The sequence below is a fragment of the Schistocerca gregaria genome, chromosome 5, assembly GCF_023897955.1.
Source record: "Schistocerca gregaria isolate iqSchGreg1 chromosome 5, iqSchGreg1.2, whole genome shotgun sequence".
Classification (NCBI taxonomy): Eukaryota; Metazoa; Arthropoda; class Insecta; order Orthoptera; family Acrididae; genus Schistocerca; species Schistocerca gregaria.
The window spans coordinates 213,912,052-213,935,072 of NC_064924.1; the positions used below are offsets into that span (position 1 = coordinate 213,912,052).

The window sequence follows — 23,021 nt, forward strand, 5'->3', positions numbered from 1 at the left end:
CGACCCTATGTTTACTCAGACTTTTTTGCTTCTAGTACTTTCAACTGTCTGCATTTACACCATTAATCATGATACACCCTGTACAGTAATGTTTATAAACCATCAGATTTACATCTTTTGATACTTGGTATTCTGATTTCCTTTATTACTGTTTTCTGTCTACGGAATGAAACATTTTCTAAAATACATGATGTAATAAGAAATATGATATTAAACAATTACTAACAAAGAGATAGAGGGGCTGGCCAGTACTTACCTCAGCTCAGTACAGCCGATAGAAACACAAAAAACAACCAAAAATTTAAGTTCCTAGCTTTCGGAATAAATGTTCCTTCATCAGGGAGGAGAGAGGGGAAAGGAAGGGAAAGTGGATTTAGTTACTCACAACCCAGGTTATGAAGCAACAGGGAAAGGAAAACAGGGAAGGTAGCAAGGATGGAGGCATGGTTGTCAGAGGGAAGCCAAAGATATTCTACTGTAGGTACTGTGCCAGCTTCAAACCAAAGATGATGCATACAGAAGTAAAGAGGTGTATAGTATAAAGATGTAGGATGAAAAGATGCATGAATGGCTTTTCATCCTACATCCTACATCTTTATACTATACACCTCTTTACTTCTGTATGCATCCTCTTTTGTTTGAAGCTGGCACAGTACCTATAGTAGAATATCTTTGGCTTCCCTCTGACAACCATGCCTCCATCCTTGCTGCCTTCCCTGTTTTCCTTTCCCTGTCGCTTCATAACCTGGGTTGTGAGTAACTAAATCCACTTTCCCTTCTTCCCTTTCTTTCCCCTCTCACCTCCCTGATGAAGGAACATTTATTCCGAAAGCTAGGAACTTAAATTTTTGGTTGTTTTTTGTGTTTCTATCGGCTGTACTGAGCTGAGGTAAGTACTGGCCAGCCCCTCTATCTCTTTGTTAGTAATTGTTTCACATCTTTATATGAGATTTTCCATTAATTAGTTAGAAATATGATATTAGTATTGTTTCATTTGGACATCAATGTCATCTTGAAGTACTTAGGTTTAACGTAACTTGTATAGTTTACATGTTGCAAAAGAACTTAAGTTCTCGTCTAGTGTGAGTGGATAATAATAATGGGGTAGCGGTTACATAAGCGCTTCATAGAGGGAGGTGGTTTAGTTCAGTGTTATGAGGGAAATGAAGAGGGAGCTGTGTTAGTTGAGACAGGGACAAAGTTGACAGTGCTAGGTAATCCTATTTGTGGACATAGATATTTGTACTAAGAGTGACTTTAGGACTCAGCAAGTTCCATATATGAGGGGCATTCAATAAGTAATTAAATACATTTTTTTCCTCCTCCAATTTCAGTCAAAAAATGCGGAATTTGTTGTTGGAGATTGTGAAATATTCCTGCTTCAGGCCCTGGAGTCCCATGAAGTTCTGATAGGTGGTGGCACTATACATAGCATTCAAAATGACACCTGTGATGGAGATGTGTTCCGAGCTGAAAGCTGTCATTGAGTTTCTTTTGGGAGAAAACTAGAGCATCACAAATATTTATGGACATTTCCAGAATGCCTGGCAGTGAACAAAAGCATGGCGAGCCATTGGGTAAGGCATCTGACATAATAGCAGTGAAGTCGCACAAATCACTCCAATTCCCATCTGCCAGCTAGCCGCACGCAGCTATGTCTCCTGTTGTGTTGGAATGTGTGGACACTCTCATTCAAGGTGATTGACAGATTACAATCAGATGCCTCACTGCTCAACTGGATGTCCATCAGTTGGGGTACTCACAGGTGCGTCCTCACTGTGTTCCTCACTGCCTGACAGAAAAACATACTGAGCAGTGAAGGATCATCTGTGCAGAATTGCTTGCACATTATGAGACTGGTTATGACAATCTTTTGTTGAACATCGTCACAGATGATGGAACATTGGTTCATCACTTTGAACCGAAAATGTAACAGCAGTCTGTGGAGTGGTGCCAGACCACCTCTCCTCCTTAGAAAAAGTTCAAAGCCACACCCTCAGCTGGTGAAGTCATGTTTGGAAATATTGGGAATCTGACATACCAGTATTTTAAAAAATATCAGTATCTGCCTTCGACAAATTGAAAAAAATTGTCGACGGAAAAAATACAGATGTGTCGGCAAAAAAATATCAGCTGCACATTGTAAATATACAGCCAGCTTTAGAGCTATATATTTAAGCACTGATTTATTGTTAGATATTCTGTGCATCAACAAGCTAGCAGCCTGCTTGCCCTCCTTAGAGCAAGAAATGATACGAAAATGATGCACATCTCGTTTGGCAATAATCACTTTGCAACAATGGCAGCTGCAGGTAAGTGGCACAATAAAAGGTGTCCAATGGGTCTATAATTCGGTTTCATCACTTATTGGAATTGCCTGGAACACTTTATGTCAACTTCCATGTTTTTTTCATTTCTGCAAATTTCAGCGACCTAGCACTTGTAGTGTCAAAATAGCATGGAGAAGTTTAGCGTTGCAGTTTCTGTTCATAGTGTCGAGTGCTGATTACATCAGCATCTCTCCTCACACCTCTTTGCCCATCGCAAAGACTAATCTTGTTATTTAGATTTTTGTTCATCAGTTTCAGCACCTGATTTTGAAGAATGCTGAAGTGAAAGAAATAGCACACTAGTTGTATTGAAAATTGTTTTTCAACATAACTAGTGTGCTGTTTCTTTACATTGGATATCGTGTTATTCCATTTACACTGCCACCCCCAAGTGCAATCGGATTTCTTCTTTGTGCTCGGACTTCTTGTTTGTGGCATACACTTGCTTCACACAGTCGAAGAGAAGGTGTGAAAGTTATCAAAAGCTCAAAAAGTAATACGACTCCTACACACAGTGAAAGTAAAATTATGTTCTACTACAATTTCAAAAGAACAACTTAAAATATTTATTGAAAATTGCGGAAAAAATAATATAAAATGAAAATATTAGCACTCGATATCGCCACATCAGCATCAATATATTGGTGAAAAAAAATGTTGCCAATACGTATCGATATTTTTTGGAAAAAATATCAATATTTTATCATCAACCCTACCCTGAAGGGGTTATTCTGTTTGATACCCTCCCTCATGGTGCAATGATCAGATCTGAAATGTACTGTGCTACACTCAGGAAATTAAAGAAAAGATTTCAGCATGTTCGTCACCACCAAAATGCAAACACGCTTCTCTTTTTCCATGACAACACAAGGCCTCTCATAATGTCTGTGCACCAAAGAGAAGCTCACAAAACTTCATTGGATTGTTCTTCCTTATCCACCCTACAGCTTGGATCTTGCAGCTGCCAAGTTCCATCTGTTTGGTCCAATGAAGGATTATTCTGTGGGAAGCAGTATGTGGGTGATGGGGAGGCTATTGATGGAGCAAGACATTGGCTCCGAAGTTGACCTGTATTGGAATCCTGAATAAAACTTACCTGCTTCCAGAAAAAAATGTTTACTAACATACTGAATGGCCCTCATAAAAAACCATGTCTGATAGAATATACCATAGATCACGAACTTACAGTTTGCAGCAGTGTTGGCTGTCACTGACTTGCTGATAACTGGTTTTTATCCTGTCTAACTAAACAAATAAAGTGTGCCACATTAGAAATCTTAGGGAGCTTACACAACAGGAAGTGTACACAACTAAAGAACATTTTCAGAGTATACAATAAAGATCAATATTGTGTCTGCTATTGTAGTATATCACAGTGGTGTGCAAAATGTTAGAGTGAAATCAACTTTCACATGATGTGCCACTGCCAAGTATCATAGCTCAATGAAACTTGGACCATACATACAACCAACTGTTGCAGCACAGTACAGAAGGTATCTGAAATAAATATGCAATTAGACGAACAGAAATGACAGTTTTATTCAAAGATAACAATTATACTGAAGTGACAGCAGTTCATGATGGTCCTGTAGACATTACAGAAGGTTCTTAATATGGTATGTGATCACTGTGGACAGCAGTGCATGCTCTGTAATTGCTCCAACAATGTTGGCAGATGTTCTTGTGGTAGGGTGTTCCATTCTTCCATCAGAGCATTTGGAACTGCTGGATGGTCATTGGTGCATGTGGACATGCTGCAAAATGTCTCACCAATGCATCCTGCATGTGCTCAAAGGGATTTCAGTCAGAAGAAAGGGCAGGCCAATTCATTCACGGAATATCCTCTCATCCAAGAATTACTCCATCTACATAGTTCACTGTGGTCATACGTCGTCATTATGTGTTCCACCTCTCTCCATATGACGGTATGTTCATCACTGTTGGACATTTTGGTGGACCGTGGGTTGTGTTGTGGGGAGGCATCATGTTGCATGGGTGTACTGACTTCCAAATTTTTGAACAAAATTCACTCACCAATCAGCGTTATTGTGACACTATTCATTTTCCACCAGTGCATCTTTTCAAGGGTGCATTCAGTTCTGACTTCATTTTTACGAATGACAACGCATGATTGCATCAAACTGTGCTGATGCTTACACACAATCACACATAATCTGTACATTTTCATAACAACTGTTGTGTTAGTTTCAGGTTGACGGTGTAATACATTACAAGAGCACTCGTTGTCGTGGTGAGTAATTGCTGTCATTATCTAAATAATAATAACATACTCTTTTTTTATGTTAAGTGCTAAAGATCAGTATTCACTCCAGAATTTTAATTCACTTAAAGTAAAATTATTTAAGTCCTATAGTCACTGTTAATCATGTTCAATCCTACATTTCGAATGATATCTTCTCATTATTGTCTGCGCTGGCATTCTTGCCTCACTAATTGCTGAAGGATAATCTCACATGTTATAAACTTCTGCGATACTGTAGCACAAGTACATCAGAGATCTCCAGATTTGCATTAGATATACTTTATATTGCAGTTTTGGGATTGGAAACTGTTTCCTTTGTGCCCGACCCCGTCTCTCTCTCTCTCTCTCTCTCTCTCTCTCTCTCTCTCTCTCTCTCTCTCTCTCTCTCTCTCTCTCCTTCCAAAATCAACCTTTTATTTTGTTTAACATTTCTACTGTTTGCCACTGCCATTCATGTTGGTGTCCACAACCTGTGTCCAAGTGGGCAGAATGCTGGGGGGCTAGTTGACGTGATGAAACTTTACATCCTGGCACTAAAGCAAATCTCAAATCTGGTTGCCACAATACTATTCCCACTTTCTGCTGCCTAGGCTAGAACATTGTCAATGCAGAATTGCACAAGAGCTAGAGCATAGCAGTATTGACTCAGATAACACCATGCCACTTCCTTGGTCCAAGCAGTCAAAAAAAGATGCCTTGGAGAACAGAAGGATCGATTGACGATAAATCCCGCCAGTTGTGCAGTATCTGTCATGGTTCACAGCCAGCTCTGAGGAGTACTCCATGCCAGTCATTGACATATTGTGGGTCATCTTGCCTAACTACTGCTAGACACTGCCTCCATTAGCTGTGGGTCTATGGGCTGCAGCTAGTGAATTGTGAATTGTGAATTTGTGTTTTATTCATCTCATGACGTACATTTGCAATCCATTTGGTTTGCGTAAAGGAGACATGTCAAAAATTTATAAAACAATTACAATGATTTTTACATTAATTAATGATAGCACTATAATAAATAACAACACTATAAGGATATTTCTTGGAACATGTAACACATTGTACCCAGCTCAAATTTCCAGATTGTCCTGCATGAATTCATCCACTGAGTAATAACACTTCATTGTCAGTACCTCATATAGCTTTCTTTTAAGTGAACCTAAATTCATCTGCATCAACTTGTTCCCTTTTAATTTATTAAAAATTTTCATTCCCATGTATTGAGGTCCCTGGGCAAACAGTCTGAGGCGGTGGGTGGGGAGCATAAAATTTTCTTTGTTTCTGGTATCATGTGAATGGACAAAATGGTTTCCCTCAAATAAGTCGCGTCTGGAGTACAAAAATATAATAATCTCATATATGTATAAGGATGGCAGAGTTAATATTTTGAGTTTCCTAAATAATGGTCGACATGGTTCTTTGTGATTGGCAGTGCACATATTTCGTATGATTTTTTTCTGTATTTTTAGTATCCGCACTATGTTTGTCGAGTTACCCCAAAAAACAATACCATACCTAATAATGGATTCAAAGTAGCTTGTATATGCTACTTTCCGCGTGTCAATGTCCGTTGCAGTTGATAATATTTGCATTGCAAATGCAAAGCTGCTCAATTTGTTTGCAAGGTATTCAATGTGTGCCTGCCACCTCAAATTTTCATCTACTTTTAGACCTAAGAATTTGACTGAGTCAACTTCTTCTATAACTTGGTTGTTGTGTACAATCTTAATTTGCTCACATTTTGACTGTTTGGTTTTGAACTGCATCACGTGAGTCTTAGATATGTTTAGATTCAGCCCATTTAGCTGAAACCAAGTTTCTAAGGTACTGAGGGTACTGATCACAGATTTGAGAATTTTTTCTGAATCCTGATCTTCAACTAAGACAGAAGTATCATCTGCGAACAGAACTGATGGGGAGCTGATATTTAATGGTAAGTCATTAACATAAAAGAGAAATAGGACTGGGCCTAATATGGAGCCTTGTGGAACACCCTGAGTAATTTTTTTCCAGTCAGAAAAATAATATGCGCCATTTGAAGAAATGCTAACTCTTTGCTTTCTGTTGGATAAGTAGGATTTAAGCCATTGTAGGGCACTGCCGCCAATGCCATACTTTTCAAGTTTGTAAACAAGCAATGCGTGGTTTACGGAATCGAATGCCTTTGTGAGGTCGCAGAAAATTCCTGCCACCTTATTTCTCTTGTCTAATGACGTACTTATTTTCTCAATGAAACTGTTAACTGCATCTACGGTGTTTTTCCCTTGCTGAAAACCAAATTGATTGTTTAGAATAACAGAATATTTTGCAATGAAGTTTTGGATTTGAGCAACAGCAAGTTTTTCAAATATTTTAGATAGGACTGGGAGAATTGAGATAGGACGATAATTTCCCATGATCTCTCTTGATCCCTTCTTGAAGAGTGGTTTGACTTCAGCATATTTCAGTACCTCTGGGAAACAGCCCTCTTCAAAACATTGATTTATTATCTGAGCTAGTGGGTTTGCAATTCTATTGTGTACCACTTTAATAACTTTGGTGGGTATTCTATCCCAACCTGCAGATTTTTTGTTTCTTAATGTTAAAATAGCATTTTCTACATCCTCAAAAGAAACTTTTGAGAATTTTGTAAAGTTTTCAGAGTTTTTGCCTAGGCCAAAGGGATTTACTTTGTTGTGATAATCTGCTACATCTACATCAGATTTTGCTACATTTATAAAGAATTCATTAAAGTACTCTGGTATTTGAGTTGGATTTACAACAGTTTTTCCTTCAATGTCAATTTTTGGAATTTCTTGGTTACAGGCTTTAACACCTAACTCAGATTTAATGACTGACCACACAGCCTTTGTCTTATTTTTATGATTTAAAATTAACCTGTTGTTTGCCAGTTGTTTTGCTGCCTTGACAACTCTTTTAAATATGGTTTTATAGAGTCTAACATATTTAATGAAATTTATATCTTTATTATATTTTAGTTCTCTGTGCAGTTGCCTTTTCCTTACACTGGAAATTTTTATGCCCTGGGTAATCCACTTTACTGTATTTGTTATCTTATTGCTGCAGAGTCTAGGTGGAAATGTTTCATTAAAGTCTGCAAGAAAACTATTTAGGAATTTCTCAAAGTTTTTATCACTTGAGTTACCATAATCAAAAGGCCATGTTTTATCTCTTAGCTTCTCACTAAATGTTAGCAAGTTTTCTTTGCTAAAGTTCCTGCTCATATGGGTTCTTGTATGTGAAATGTTTGTGTCTGTCTGTGGCAGCTCAATAAACAATACATAATGATCTGAAATACCTAGATCTACACAAAATTTATACACATCTTCATATACATAATTAGTTAGAACATTGTCAATGCATGTTGCTGATTGCCCATTGTCCCTGGTAGATTCAAAGAAATTCAATTTGAAACCATATTTCTTAACTAAGTCAGTGAACCTTGAAGCTTGGCTACTATTACATGTGATATCAATATTAAAATCAGCAGCTATTACAACTTTTTTCTTTGTTTCTCTACAAAGGTCTTCTAGCATAATTTGAAGCTTAGATAAGAATAGTTCTGTTGTTGATGTCCCTGGAATTCTGTATATTGAGATTATTATAACATTTGCTAGCGAGTCCACTATTTCTACACAACAGCTCTCGAACACACATTCTTCATTTAAATAATTAAAACAGTTTCTGGTCTCATAATTTATGTCATTGTGTAGAAGTATACATGAGCCTCCACGTAACTTGTTTCTTCTACAAAAGCTACTTGCTAATCTGAAGTTCCCTATTTTGTTCAGAATTTTAATTGTCCCCTCAGTCAACCAGTGTTCATTTAAACAAACAACTTTAATATTTGCATATTCTGACAGAATGATTTCCAATTCATCTATTTTGGAGCTTTTATTATTAGAAGCATCAGTGTTTAAGCCATTTATATTCCAGTGGATAACATACCTACTTTGACTATTTCTTACAGGCTTTAGCATATTTCTTGCCAGATAATGGTTTGGTTTTTTCTTTCTTAATGCTACACACGTTTTTTCACCCCCATCACTACTTATAAGTTTCCCTTATTTTTTATGATCTGGCAAGTATCTAAGAACATCTTACTGAATATTTTTGAGCCCAACCTGTTCAGATGTAGACCATCTTTGGCAAGACACTTTGCACTTAGAAATTTGTTGGGATCAATAAAAACGACTCCTAGCTTATTGCACTGTTCTTTAATATCGCCGTTTATTCGCTGCACATAGCTGTCACTCACCGATCTCCTGTACACAATGCCACTTATTATTATTCTGGAATTCGGGTACAGTCTTCTGGCCGTTCGGATGAGGTTCCTTGTGTGGTTTACAATTTCTTCCTCACTGTTGGTTCGAAGCGAATTTGTTCCCACATGGATAAAAACACCTTTTGGATTTCTGCTATGCTTATTTCCTGCGTTCTCTCTTGAGTTTAAGACGTTGTTTAGGTGTGTATGCAATTGATGCGTCCTGATTCCAGGCCGAACGTCAATTTCGGAGTTTGGTACGATTATGTTTTTCAATAATGAGTCACCTATAATAAAAAATTCACTTTCTGTCTTATTATAATGCTTCTTTCTGTCTTTTTTGTACGTTACGCTGGTCCACTTATATTTATTTGGAACGTCAGTATCTTTAGTTTCTTTTTCTTTCGTAATGGCGGCTGAATTTTTTCGTTCTTTGTCAGTTGTATCACTCCGCGTATTTGCCGAAGTAGGTCCATCCAATACTTGAGTTTTTTCACATGCACAACACTTTTCACGTTTCAATGCTATATTTTCTTGCTTTAGTAACGTCAGTTCTGCTTTCAGAGCATCAATGTCACTTTGAAGAAGACGGATAATTTCGTCCTTAGAGCTTAGTGCGGATGTTAGTCGCGCATGTTCGTCACTAGTACAGTCGAGGCACGTCCACTGAATATCGTCATTTATAAATTTCAGACACACGTTTGCGCACTTCTCATGTAACCAAAAGCTGCACTTAATGCACCGAATTCCTTTGACTACACGTTAGTTGTGGTGCTACCAAGAGATGAACTGGTGCCTTCCAGCTGGTGGCCATCTTTTGGCTGATTTCAACCACCTTCAGGGTGCCTCACTGGTGGTCCATGATTTGTAACCTCAACATAGAAAGGAGCATATGCTAGTCTGCGCCCAGTTAGCATGGACAGTGTAACTTACTGTGAGCAAGGGGCACAGCTCAGTCATCACTTGTTGTTTGTTTTGAAATGTATGGAGTACTAACTACGAGCAACCTCTCAGGTGGAGAAACTTAGTTGTAGCAAGAAATGTTGCAATAGTATTAGAAATGAGTGTCTTTCTGTTCTAATTTTGTTTTTCCTATTGTTATTCTTGTGCATTAGATTATGGTTTCATAACATCTGAGTCAAAAGCACAGGTTGTTACTAGTTAGGAAGTGGTGCAATCTTTAGTGGACCATGTAACTTACGTTTTGATAGATGTAAAACTGTACCTTGGACAGATGAACTGCTGCTGCAAATAACCAACACATTTGACATGAGACACAAAAACTTACGTACAGTGAAGACCTAAGGAATGCTCAATTATTCAATGAATTTAGGAGAGGTCAGAAACAGCGATACAGCAGATACAATAGCCATAGATGCTATCGTGAAGAGTTAAATGGGGGTTTGCAGAAGCAAAATGAATCTGTAGAAAAATATGTAGTTAAAACTCTGTCCAAACAGGCCTTGGAAGACCCAACAGTACAGATGGACTGCTGTTTCATAGTCAGCCAATAGGCTTCGCTGGATGCAGGTATGGAGGGGCATGTGGTCACCACATCACTATCCTGGCTGTTGTCAGTGTTTTTGACCAAAGCTGCTACTTCTCAGTCAAGTAGCTCCTCACTTGATCTCATACAGACTGAGTGCACATCGCTTGCCAACATTGCTTGACTGACCTGGGCAGTCACCCATCCAAGAGCTAGCCAAGCCTGACAGTGCTTAACTTTGGTTGTCTGACAGGAATCAGTGTTACCATTGTGGCAAGGCCATTGGCTAGAGTTTTGTACATAGAATAGGAAAAATTAATGTAATTATCATCTGACAGTGATGAAACAAATGAGGTTGTTCTGCAGGAAGCGGAACAGATGGCCTTAGAGGCATTTATTTAGGAACTGCCACCCTATGTGTTGAGAACAGTGCATGCAGGATTTCCAAAGTACTTGGCTGATACCATAGGCATAGCTATGGCTGTGGAGGAAATAGATGCGGTAAGTAGAGCCCGTGATGGGAGAAATGTGCTTTTTTATGAAGATGTGACATATTATCATTGTGGATGTTCAGATCACATATGAAGAAGTTGTTGTCAGCCACAATGTGGGAGAGTGGGACACCAAGAGCAATATTATAGAAGTAAACAACATAATGGGAAAGGATATGAATAATCAACTGATAAACAGCAACAGGAGCCCCAGGTCCATGTGCAGTGCTCTCAGTGAATTTTCATGCTGCAAACACATATGCAGCAGTGAAATGTTGCTTGATTGGCATAGTGAACAGTAAGGACACTGATTTTTGTTACACACAGATGCCCACATGTCCATGGCAAGTCTGGACCTTATGGAAAAGAGGTGGTTAAACTCACTGTGTCGTATGTTACATAGAGTTGGGGGTAATGATGTGTAATTATTAGATTCAGTGATTCATGTGGTAACAAAGCTATTCAGGGAAACATAGAAGTTTTCTCCCTTATAGGTGATACTAGGGCTAATTTTTCTGTGTTAAGCATCAAGCTAAAATTGACCTTGGACAGCACATGCTACAACACAGGGGAACATTATTCAATCTGGGAAAAACTGTTGTCAATGCTATAGTGTTGCAAGGTTCATCTCTCATGAAAGATGAATCACTAAAACTGTGTGTATGAGCACTAAGGTCACCAAATCGTATGATGAAGAACTGCAAGATAGAGGGAAACCACTGTGAGCGAACATGGGAATGGAACTACATGATAAGACATGTGGTAGAACCATGGGGACTGAAGGTGTCAGTTTGTCTATGAAATTATTTGTTATTAATTGAAATTTTCTAGAAAGACAAGTTCAGATCCTTATCGTGAACAAGCCATGAATATAGCTGCATTATGTGAAAAAGTGAAGCATTTGGAAGGAACAGAGAGAATAGCAATGGCGAAGTTACCATTAGAATTCGAGGACCTACTTAATCCTCATGGCTGCAACCTCATTCACATAGAACAGGATCCCAACTGGAATGAGTACTGTGGGCCCTACAGGGTGCCCCATTACTTATATTGGTAATAGAGTAATTCATTAACCAACAATTATGCTTTGGTTTGAGGAAAGCACCAGCAATGAGGTGCACCAGTGATGATAGGACCAAAGAAAAGATCAGACAGCCTCAATAGCTACATGATTTTGGCTTTCAACCAATATTGAATATAACAGAAATTCTTGATAATTTGGGCAGTGTAGATATTTCTTTTCTATATGCCTTAAGAAGTGGCTATCATCAACTAGAAGTAGTGGCAGAGGCCCTGCCAGGACTGCATTTACAATTCCTTAGGGTCATTACCAGTTTTGGTGATTTCCGCATGGTTTGAAAAATGCACGAGCCATGCTTCAACAGTTCTTTGACAGAGTTTTGAGTGGATTAAAGCCAAAACAGTATATGGTATATTTATGCTATATTATTGCACTTGCTAGTGATGTGAAAGAGCATGTACAACAATTGAGAAGCTTTTTTTAAGAGATTGCACTCAGCATATGTAACACTTATCGCAGAGAAGCGTCATTTTCCGTTACAAGGAGTAAATTACATGGGATCCACAATTAGCCAAGATGGAATAAGAAGAGATCCAAGATTCTTGAATGCTGCGCAAAGTTTTCTATCACCTCATACAAACTAGAAATTACAGTAATGTTGGGTAGCAGATTACTATAGGAAACTTGTCCCATGGTTTGCGAAAATAGCATGACTGCTCTCACACGTAATAAAGAAAGGCGTGGTGTGTAGTTCCGTTTGACACCAGAGTGAAAATCTGCATTTTAAAAATTGAAGAAATTGGTTACAACTAGTCCAGTATTGGGCTTTCCAGGGTACAGGAAAGAATTTGTATTATTGTGAAAGAATTTGTATTATTGTGTGATGCATTCAATGTTGCATTAGGTTGTGTTCGAAACCAAGAGGTGCAGATTAAGGAACATCCAGTCACTTGTGCATCACAGCAATTGAACAAAGTAGAAAAGAACTATTCTATCCCAGTAAAGGATATATGAAGCTTACTATACGGCATGATGGGAATAAAATTAATGTGTTAATAGATCACACAGCATTGAAGTAGTTAAAAGGATTGAAGGGTCAGCTGAGTAGACATATGTGTTGGGCATTAGAATTGAGTGAGTTTGTTTCTAAATAATTCATAAATCCTGTAAGAAGAACATTAATGCAGATGGCCTTAGCAGAAAGATTCTTGTGATACGGACAGTAAGCTGTAGCATAGTAGAGTGGCAAAGAGCATAACTGCTAATGTGGGTTGCAAACTATTTGAAGTACAACCAAAATTTGCTATTCATGATGGTGGATTGTGTAAGACTGCAAGGAGAAGTATGTAAACAAGCACTTGATCATGTGTTATAAGTTCATGTGGAGCGTAGAACAACATACTGAAGAGCAGCCTAATGTAACAGGAGGAGAATCCATAGACAAAATGTGGAAATGTATATTAAGAGCTGTGTGCCTTGCATACAAGCTGCAGAATTAAATCATCGAAGTGTGCCACTGCAGAGGTTGCCAGAAGCCCGTAAATCTTTTGAAATGACAATGATGGACATTTTAGGACCTTTTAGCCAGGACCTGTGGGAAACCACTTCATTCTGTTTAATATGAATCATTTCTCATGCTATGTAGTGATGGTTGTGATCCTGAATAATCAAGCTAATACTGTAGCACAGGCAATGGTAAATAATTAGTTACTCAAATTCTTTCTTCAAGAAATGATAATCGTGTATCAGTGCACCAACTTTGTGTCAGAATTATTGAAGTAGTTTGCCATTTGCTGCGTAGTCTCAAATTGAGAATGGACCCATTACATCCATGAGATAATGGGAAGAACTGGATGTACACATTGAACAAAAGGGAGAATGCTGAACCACTGTGTGAATAGCAATCACATTGATTGGGATGCTTTATTGCCATACTAGACACCGGCTTATAATTCTAAAACTCATTGAAGTACAGGCCTATTACCATGCGAAGTGGTATATGGTCGGAAAATCTCATCACCAATTGAATGATAAAACCAAAATTATGGGAAAAAATAAAAGAAATTTCACAAGAGCACTTCAGAGACATGTGGAAATGAGTACAAAGAGCTAATACTAAGGCTGAACTACATAATGGTAAACCTTAAGAATATTGTGGGGTTCAGTTGGTGACACTAATAAGCCAAAATATCCCAGTTGCTAAAACGGAAAAATTATTCACATTGTGCAAAGGTCTAATCAGATTATTGAAATGACCACACCAGTGAATATAAAACTAGTTACCAACGTGTTTGTTCGACCATTTCACATGTTGAGTGTATTTGTCCTTTTAGGGGTGCACTAGATTCAGTGCTACTAGTAATAGCAGTACTCTCAAGAAAGGGGGAAGAGATAAAAAAGAAAAGGAGAACCACACACACTCACACAAACTGCGCGTGTGATTCTGTATGCGTTAACATCACAAAAAAATTAGTAGTGTATTAAGATGTTTATCTGTTGTTGTATGTATTGTGTCTTGTAGCCCAGGAACAAAAGTGTGTAGTTTTTGTGCAAATAGAAGATATTGTGTTATTGTGGATATTAGTTGCAGATAATAATGTGTAGGAAAAGTAGCCAAGTGCCACATCTGTGATGTACATGATCAGAAACATGGTGTCCTGTCACAGCACGGTGAGTCACACAGTCATAAATACTGCCCAATCCAGCCAAGCAAAGATCCTGTATACCTCATCATCTACAGCCAGCTCTGAGAAGTATTTGACACCAGCCATGGACCTCATGTGAGTCATCCAGTTTAACTACTGCTAGCACTGCCTCCTGTAGCTGCAGGTCTATGGGTTCTGCATAGTCCTCCTGTGGCCAGGAGCTGAACAGGCACCTTCCGGGTGGGGCCGTCTGTTACCAGGAGCTGAACGGGCACCTTTCGGCTAAGGCCGTCTTGTTGTTTACTTCAATCAGTTTTCGGGTACGTACCTTTGGGCCCTTAGTTCCCAGCTCAGGCTCCAGTGCCACCCACACCTGACTTCGTGCTGAGTGTATATGTGGGCCGCTGACATTGTATCGTACCTGAGGGTCTTTGGTTCACAGTTATGCTCATGTGCGCCCTGCACCAGACTTACCACAGACTGTTAGCTGGTCATGCAGTCATGCCAAACACAGCTGAACATTCCTCAGGGGGAGCTGATTTGGCTTCTACACCATATCATGCATGTCTGGCATGGTGAGCCTGTAAAGAGGCCACCTCCTGCTACTGTATGCTGAGCTAAGCAAGAACCAACTGTCCAGGGAGCTAAGCAAGAACCAACTGTCCAGGGCCAGCACGTGCTGTTGGCTACTGACCACAGTGAGGCAATGCCTTGCCTGCTGTACAACTGTGATCAGTAAAATTGTTGTTATTTCTCACTGCCTCCTTGATTCCACAATGGCCAACCACCTGTTCCTATGTACCTGCTTCCCTAGCAAACATCCTGCATCATCTTCACAACCAACAACAAGGTCAATAAATATGCAAGCCATCCTGACCCTTCCATGCTTTATTCCTTTTCAGAGATGTAAATTGAATTTTTTTTCTCTTGTTGTGGGTTGACTTTTAAGTGATCGATATATTGTGAAATCCCAAGGTAACAACAATTACCCTGATTTGGCTTCTACACCATATCATGCATGTCTGGCATGGTGAGCCTGTAAAGAGGCCACCTCCTGCTACTGTATGCTGAGCTAAGCAAGAACCAACTGTCCAGGGAGCTAAGCAAGAACCAACTGTCCAGGGCCAGCGCGTTCCTTCTTTCGTGGTTGCTGTCTTGTTTCTCTTGATGTTGTGGTCCTGCAATGCAGTGCCACGTACTTAACATAGACTTTGTTTGCAATTGCAGTGGGGCGAGGGCTATAAGAAAGCTTCTACGTTTAAATAACTCACTATGAAATCACAGAACACCGCATTCATAATTCTTCTGTGTTCAAATAACTTATCAGCTCATAACATCAGATAATTAATGAAGCTTTTCAGACACCATCTTCGTACATGATACTTCAGTTCACCTAAACCATAAGTTAGTACTTATATCGAGATGCTATGAGATAGAGTCCATCTGACGATTCGATTTCAGTGCCAGCAGCCGCCACTGAATTCCCACTGAGTGGCATCTCCGGTGGTCACAGTGACTGAGAGTGCACTCCAGGATTTGTCATGTGCTTGCTGCTGGCAGTGTGCGGGCAGAACTTTCTGAAGCGGAATTACAAAAACCTCTCACTACAACAGAGATGGCTGAAGAAGAGAGTGGTTACAGTCTTTGCCTCGGTGATCTGTTGGAGGTTCCAAGCCATTGTCGGATAGGATGGGCATGAAGAATTTTATGAAAGGGCTCACTGGAACTGCTGCATACCACCATTCGCCAAATTGTGGACTCTGAGGAATGTTAAACAGCCACATAAAAAAAGCTGATATTAGTCAAGATGGCCCTTTGCAACTGTTATCCTAAGTGGATTCGTGTGGCCATTCCAGCTTGTAAAAGCACACTGGGCCCATAACCTGGAGGTCTGTGGATCATAACCACACTGCTACCAAAGATGTAATGTAGCAATAGAGTGGTGGTGCTTGGGCTTACAGGCATTTGTAATGGCGTTCCAGGGGGACAAAGTTTCTTTCTTTTATTAAACACAAATATTTAAACAAAACATTACCCATATACAGAATCACTTCCAAAATGTGAACAACATCTTTTTCAACAATAACCAAATGAATAACGATACACAATGTTATTGTTGTGGTCTTCAGTCCTGAGACTGGTTTGATGTAGCTCTCCATGCTACTCTATCCTGTGCAAGCTTCTTCATCACCCAGTACCTACTGCAACCTACATCCTTCTGAATCTGCTTAGTGTTTTCATCTCTTGGTCTCCCTCTACGATTTTTACCCTCCACGCTGCCCTCCAATACTAAACTGGTGATCCCTTGATGCCTCAGAACATGTCCTACCAACCGATCCCTTCTTCTAGTCAAGTTGTGCCACAAACTTCTCTTCTCCCCAATCCTATTCAGTATTTCCTCATTAGTTATGTGATGTACCCGTCTAATCTCCAGCATTCTTCTGTAGCACATTTTGAAAGCTTCTATTCTCTTCTTGTCCAAACTATTTATTGTCTATGTTTCACTTCCACACAAATACTTCTATAAATGACTTCCTGACACTTAAACCTATGCTTGATGTTAACAAATTTCTCTTCTTCAGAAACGCTTTTCTTGCCATCGCCAGTCTTCTACATTTAATATCCTCTCTACTTCTACCATCATTAGTTATTTTGCTCCCCAGACAGCAAAACTCCTTTACTACTTTAAGTGTCTCATTTCCTAATCTAATTCCGTCAGCATCACCCGACTTAATTCGACTACATACCATTATCCTTGTTTTGCTTTTGTTGATGTTCATCTTATATCCTCCGTTCAAGACTCTATCCATTCCGTTCAACTGCTCTTGCAAGTCCTTTGCTGGCGCTGACAGAATTACAATGTCATCGGCGAACCTCAAAGTTTTTATTTCTTCTCCATGAATTTTAATACCTACTCCTAATTTTTCTTTTGTTTCCTTCACTGCTTGCTCAATATACAGATTGAATATGGAATCCAAACTGATCTTCCCCAAGGTCAGCTTCTACCAGTTTTTCCATTCGTCTGTAAAGAATTCGTGTTAGTATTTTGCAGCCGTGACTTATTAAACTGATAGTTTGGTTATTTTCACATCTGTCAACACCTGCTTTCTTTGGGATTGCAATTATTATATTCTTCTTGAAGTCTGAGGGTATTTCGCCTGTCTCATACATCTTACTCACCAGATGGTAGAGTTTTGTCAGGACTGGCTCTCCCAAGGCTGTCAGTAGTTCTAATGGAATGTTGTCTACTCCCGGAGCTTTGTTGTGACTCAGGTCTTTCAGTGCTCTGTCAAACTCATATCATATCTCCCATTTCATCTTCATCTACATCCTCTTCCATTTCCATAATATTGTCCTCAAGTACATCGCACTTGTATAGACCCTCTATATACTCCTTCCACCTTTCTGCTTTCCCTTCTTTGCTTAGAACTGGGTTTCCATCCGAGCTCTTGATATTCATACAAGTGGCTCTCTTTTCTCCAAAGGTCTCTTTAATTTTCCTGTAGGCAGTATCTATCTTACCCTAGTGAGATAAGCCTCTACATCCTTACATTTGTCTTCTAGCCATCCCTGCTTAGCCATTTTGCACTTCCTGTCGATCTCATTTTTGAGACGTTTGTATTCCTTTTTGCCTGCTTCATTTACTGCATTTTTATATTTTCTCCTTTCATCAATTGAATTCAATATTTCTTTTCTTACCCAAGAATTTCTACTAGCCCTCATCTTTTTACCTACTTGATGCTCTGCTGCCTTCACCACTTCATCCCTCAAAGCTACCCATTCTTCTTCTACTGTATTTCTTTCCCCCATTCTTGCCAATTGTTCCCTTATGCTCTCCCTGAAACTCTGTACAACCTCTGGTTTAGTCAGTTTATCCAGGTCCCATCTCCTTAAATTCCCACCTTTTTGCTGTTTCTTCAGTTTTAATCTACAGTTCATAACCAATAGATTGTGGTCAGAGTCCACGTCTGCCCCTGGAAGCGTCTTACAATTTAAAACCTGGTTCCTACATCTCTGTCTTACCATTATATAATCTATATGAAACCTGTCAGTATCTCTAGGCTTCTTCCATGTACACAATCTTCTTTTATGATTCTTCAACCAAGTGTTAGCTATGATTAGGTTGTGCTCTGTGCAAAATTCCACCAGGCCGCTTCCTCTTTCATTTCTTATCCCCAATCCACATCCACCTACTATGTTTCCTTCTCTCCCTTTTCCTACTGACGAATTCCAGTCACCCATGACTATTAAATTTTCATCTCCCTTCACTATCTGAATAATTTATTTCATTTCATCATACATTTCTTCAATTTCTTCATCATCTGCAGAGCTAGTAGGCATTTAAACTTGTACTACTGTGGTAGGCATGGGCTTCGTATCTATCTTGGCCACAATAATGCTTTCACTATGCTGTTTGTAATAGCTTACCTTCATTCCTATTTTCCTATTCATTATTAATCCTAATCCTGTGTTACCCCTATTTGATTTTGTGTTTATAACCCTGTAGTCACCTGACCAGAAGTCTTGTTCCTCCTGCCACCAAACTTCACTAATTCCCACTATATCTAACTTTAACCTATCCATTTCCCTTTTTAAATTTTCTAACCTACCTGCCCAATTAAGGGATCTGACATTCCACGCTCCGACCAGTAGAACGACAGTTTTCTTTCTCCTGATAACGACATCCTCTTAAGTAGTCCCTGCCCGGAGATCCGAATGGGAGACTATTTTACCTCCAGAATGTTTTAACCAAGAGGACGCCATCATCATTTAACCATACAGTAAAGCTGCATGCTCTCGAGAAAAATTATGGCTGTACTTTCCCTTTGCTTTCAGCCATTCGCAGTACCAGCACAGCAAGGCTGTTTTGGTTAGTGTTACAAGGCCAGATCAATCAATCACCCAGACTGTTGCCCCTGCAACTACTGAAAAGGCTGCTGCCCCTCTTCAGGAACCACACGTTTGTCTGGCCTCTCAACAGATACCCTCCGTTGTGGTTGCACCTACGGATACACAATACTGCACATAATATAACAAACACGGTTCTTGTCAAGAGAAGCACACCGATCCAAAACCATGTGGACCCAATACTACAGCCACGAAGCACATCAGTAAGGCACTTCACAACAGTCAACTCACTCAATCATGTAAGCAGTAAATGCGCTTTTACAAGCTGTAATGGTCACATGAATCCACTTAGGCTAACAGTTGCAAATGGCCATCTCAGCCAGCAATACCTTTTCTTTTATGTGGCTGTTTAACATTAGTCAAGAGTCCACAGGCCCCCTCATAAAATTCTTAAAGCCCACTCGATACAACAACAGCTCGGGCCTATGGATGACCGGGCATGTGTGCCGACCACTCCAACAAATCAGCAAGGCAAAGGCTGAGGCCACTATTCCTCAGCAACTGCTGTTACAGTGAGAGGCTTCTGTTGTCCCACTCTGGAAGGTTCTGCCCGCACGCTGCCAGCAGCACGAATGTGACTGATCCTGTAGCACCCTCTAAGTCATTGTGGCCACCGGAGGTGCCACTCAATGGGAATTCAAAGTGGCAGCTGCTGGCGTCAGAATTGAACCATCACAGTCTATATAAAAGCATTCATTTTTATTTAGTGCTTGACCATTGTCATCAGGCCCCTTTCTTCTTTGGAGTCCACAGCAGCCCCAAAGCACAACTGCAAAGTGCAAGCGACCCCCCCACTGGGCAGTCCACATTACACATCCGTTGTCACTTTCTGCAGGGTGCCAGCATTTTTCTTTCTCATATCTGTACATAAATTCCAACAAACCCTTTGAGCTACTACCAACGAAAGTTTGTTTTCTCACACACACATATTTCATTGGTTTAGTAAAAAGGAAAGTGAGGCCTGTTACTATGCTTTATAGCATACCATTACAAAGTAAAACAACATTTAGCATTTCGTGCATTCTCTCATTATTGCTTTTTGCATGCTTGATAAGTTATTTTCCGTTTCACAAATGGTTTCATGGTGTAAAATATTATTTGTTACATTCATTGTTGAAACTTGTCAGCACTGGAGGCAAACACGAAAAAGTCATTAGCAGAACAAAGATGATCTAAGTACATTTCTTTGACAAAATTCCATCCTCTTTTTCCCAGTTAACTGAAATCTTGCTGTAGGGCTATTGAGAACAGGTTTAATGGCATGGAAATGACATGCCTGATTCCTCTTTCACTCTAAATGTTCCACTATTCTGATAAAATTTAATAGAAGTTGAAACATTGACACATATATTTCTTCACTCTACTAATATTGATGCTTTGTTTTTCAAGGACTATTAGTATAGAATTTATTCAAAATTACTCAAAACATATGAATCCTGGTCAGTGTTCCAATAAACACACACTGCTCATTCCATAATTTTGCACATTAATGTCAGATGGTACATAGAGCTTTTTGAAAGACAACTTTTGTTTCATGATTAAAATCCAGGATTTTTCTATTTAGTTGGTTGTGATGTTAATGAATTTTTGTGTATTGTGGTGACATGGCTGACATGTCTACAGTTGAGAACTTGTCTTCTACATTCTTAGAACAATTGTTCAATTCGTTTTTGTATTACTTTTCCTCCAGCTTTAACCCCCTGATTTGAGACACCCTTATCTCCAGATACCTGACCTTTTTTCAAACTTCGTTAGTTTTACAAGTTATTGGGCAATACTTCCTTAATGTCATTAACTTTGTGTGTTTTTGATTGATCTCTTTAACTATAAAAGCATTTAAAGAAATGTTAGAATGTCTGTTCAGTATCCATTTTGTTGTTAGTTACTATGCTGCTTGCCATAATTGATGGAACATGGTGGCTACCAAATATGAGTTTTTGTTTGTTTCATGCTCTTGGTTTTTTCCAGTTGTTTCTGTAACAGTTTTTATTGAATTACTGGCATCTCCTGAAATACATTTCTGGTTTATAACAATAACAGCAAATAAGTATTATTTGTATATTGTTCAGCAAGTTTTCATTAATGTGTATTCAAAACTCTTGGCTACCCTTTAATAGGTGACTTGTTCTGTTTTGAAGTTTTATTGTCTTTTTCTCTCCTCATTAGTATGACATCTTTTGCATCATTACTTTTGCTAAATAACTGTTCTTTTGTCTACATCTGTAGAACCATCCTTTTTTAAAAGGCTGAAATTGTTGCTTATTTTGATGTAGTAGTACATCTCCCAATTCATAAGTATTTTTCATTTTTTTAGCTTTGTTTTTGCTCCATGCCTTACTAGCATATGATCACTTAATATTCTGAAGCATTTAAGACTGCTCATCTAGTACCATTTGTTTATTGTTTGATAAAATATAATAATTTTCATTTTTAGTTCCATTTAGTTCCTGCAAAGTTCATTTTCTATTTGTTTTCTTCTGTAAGAATATGTTCAGCACAAACGTGTTATTCATATTAGCAAAGTTTTCTCACCTCTTGTCATTTCTTGTATTTTTGCAGTCAATTTATACCATAAGAGTCCTTTATTAACAGTTTGTTCAAAACACTGAAAACACAAAATAAGTGATGCCTAGTTCATAAGAGTAACTGATATTGTGAATTTTTCAGGATTTACAATGTAAAAGAATCAGAATTAACACCACTTGAATTACGGCGGTAAAAATTGTTTATAGCTGCAGCTGAAATCAATCAGTTTGCAAAATAATATACAGTGCACTAAAGTAGAACTTGATAGCAGTAGGCTGAAAAACACTATAGTTAGATCCCAAACAGACCTAGACAGAACATGAATAATTCAAAGAATAACAGATATACTATGGAGTCTTTGTTAATACTTTAATCAGCAATGGAGTGGAACACATTGGCTTTTGGAGGGGAAAAAAAGTGGGAATAAGCTTGCAGCCAGTTGGTGTTGTGACCTACTGACCAGAGATGCTGTTTGCTCATTGCTCACAGTAGCCCCGTTGGACATTGTTATAATGTGGCGTATCCATAGTATGGCATCATCCATCTGTGTGAGAATACAAGGAGTATCATATAGAATTTTTCCACTGAAGAATTGTGTATTGTTTGTACAGGGAATCCCACATAAAACCAGTAGGCCTCATGCCCGAGATTGAAGTAACAATGTACTAACTAAGAAAAAATAGATAATAGTAACATTAAGAAACGTGTTTACCTGTTTATAAGAGACACTGGAAGTGTTGACTATGGGCAGTTAGGTATTGCTGACGCCACATGGTGATGTTACCAGCTACACGCCATAATTCTACAGGCATGATGTTAATTTCTGTAGTAATGTTCTGTTTAAAATAGTCAATTGTGTGAAGATTGTCAGTATACTGTACTTGTTAGTGTGCCCCATAAATGAAAATCACACAATGTTAGGTCAGAGGACCTTGGGGCCAGAGGCCTCTAGTGCCTAATCTGTCTTCAAGGAACTCATTGGTGATGTGGGCCATACTTAGGTTGGATGTGTGAGTGGTTATTCCAGCTTGTCTGCATCTGTTAATTGTGCATTGTTTAAGTGTAACCGAAAAATATGGGCCAATAATGT

The 23,021-nt window shown here is 39.0% G+C and overlaps 1 protein-coding gene across 1 annotated transcript in view; it reads left to right on the top strand.

Annotated features, from left to right (window-relative positions):
* The window catches only part of LOC126273290 (mutS protein homolog 5-like), a 260,615-nt gene that overhangs the window by 88,051 nt on the left and 149,543 nt on the right, over positions 1–23,021 (top strand). Inside the window, exon 12 of the mRNA XM_049976835.1 lies at positions 4,536–4,581. Coding sequence (XP_049832792.1) covers positions 4,536–4,581 — 46 coding nt within the window. The remainder of the gene's footprint in view (positions 1–4,535; positions 4,582–23,021) is intronic.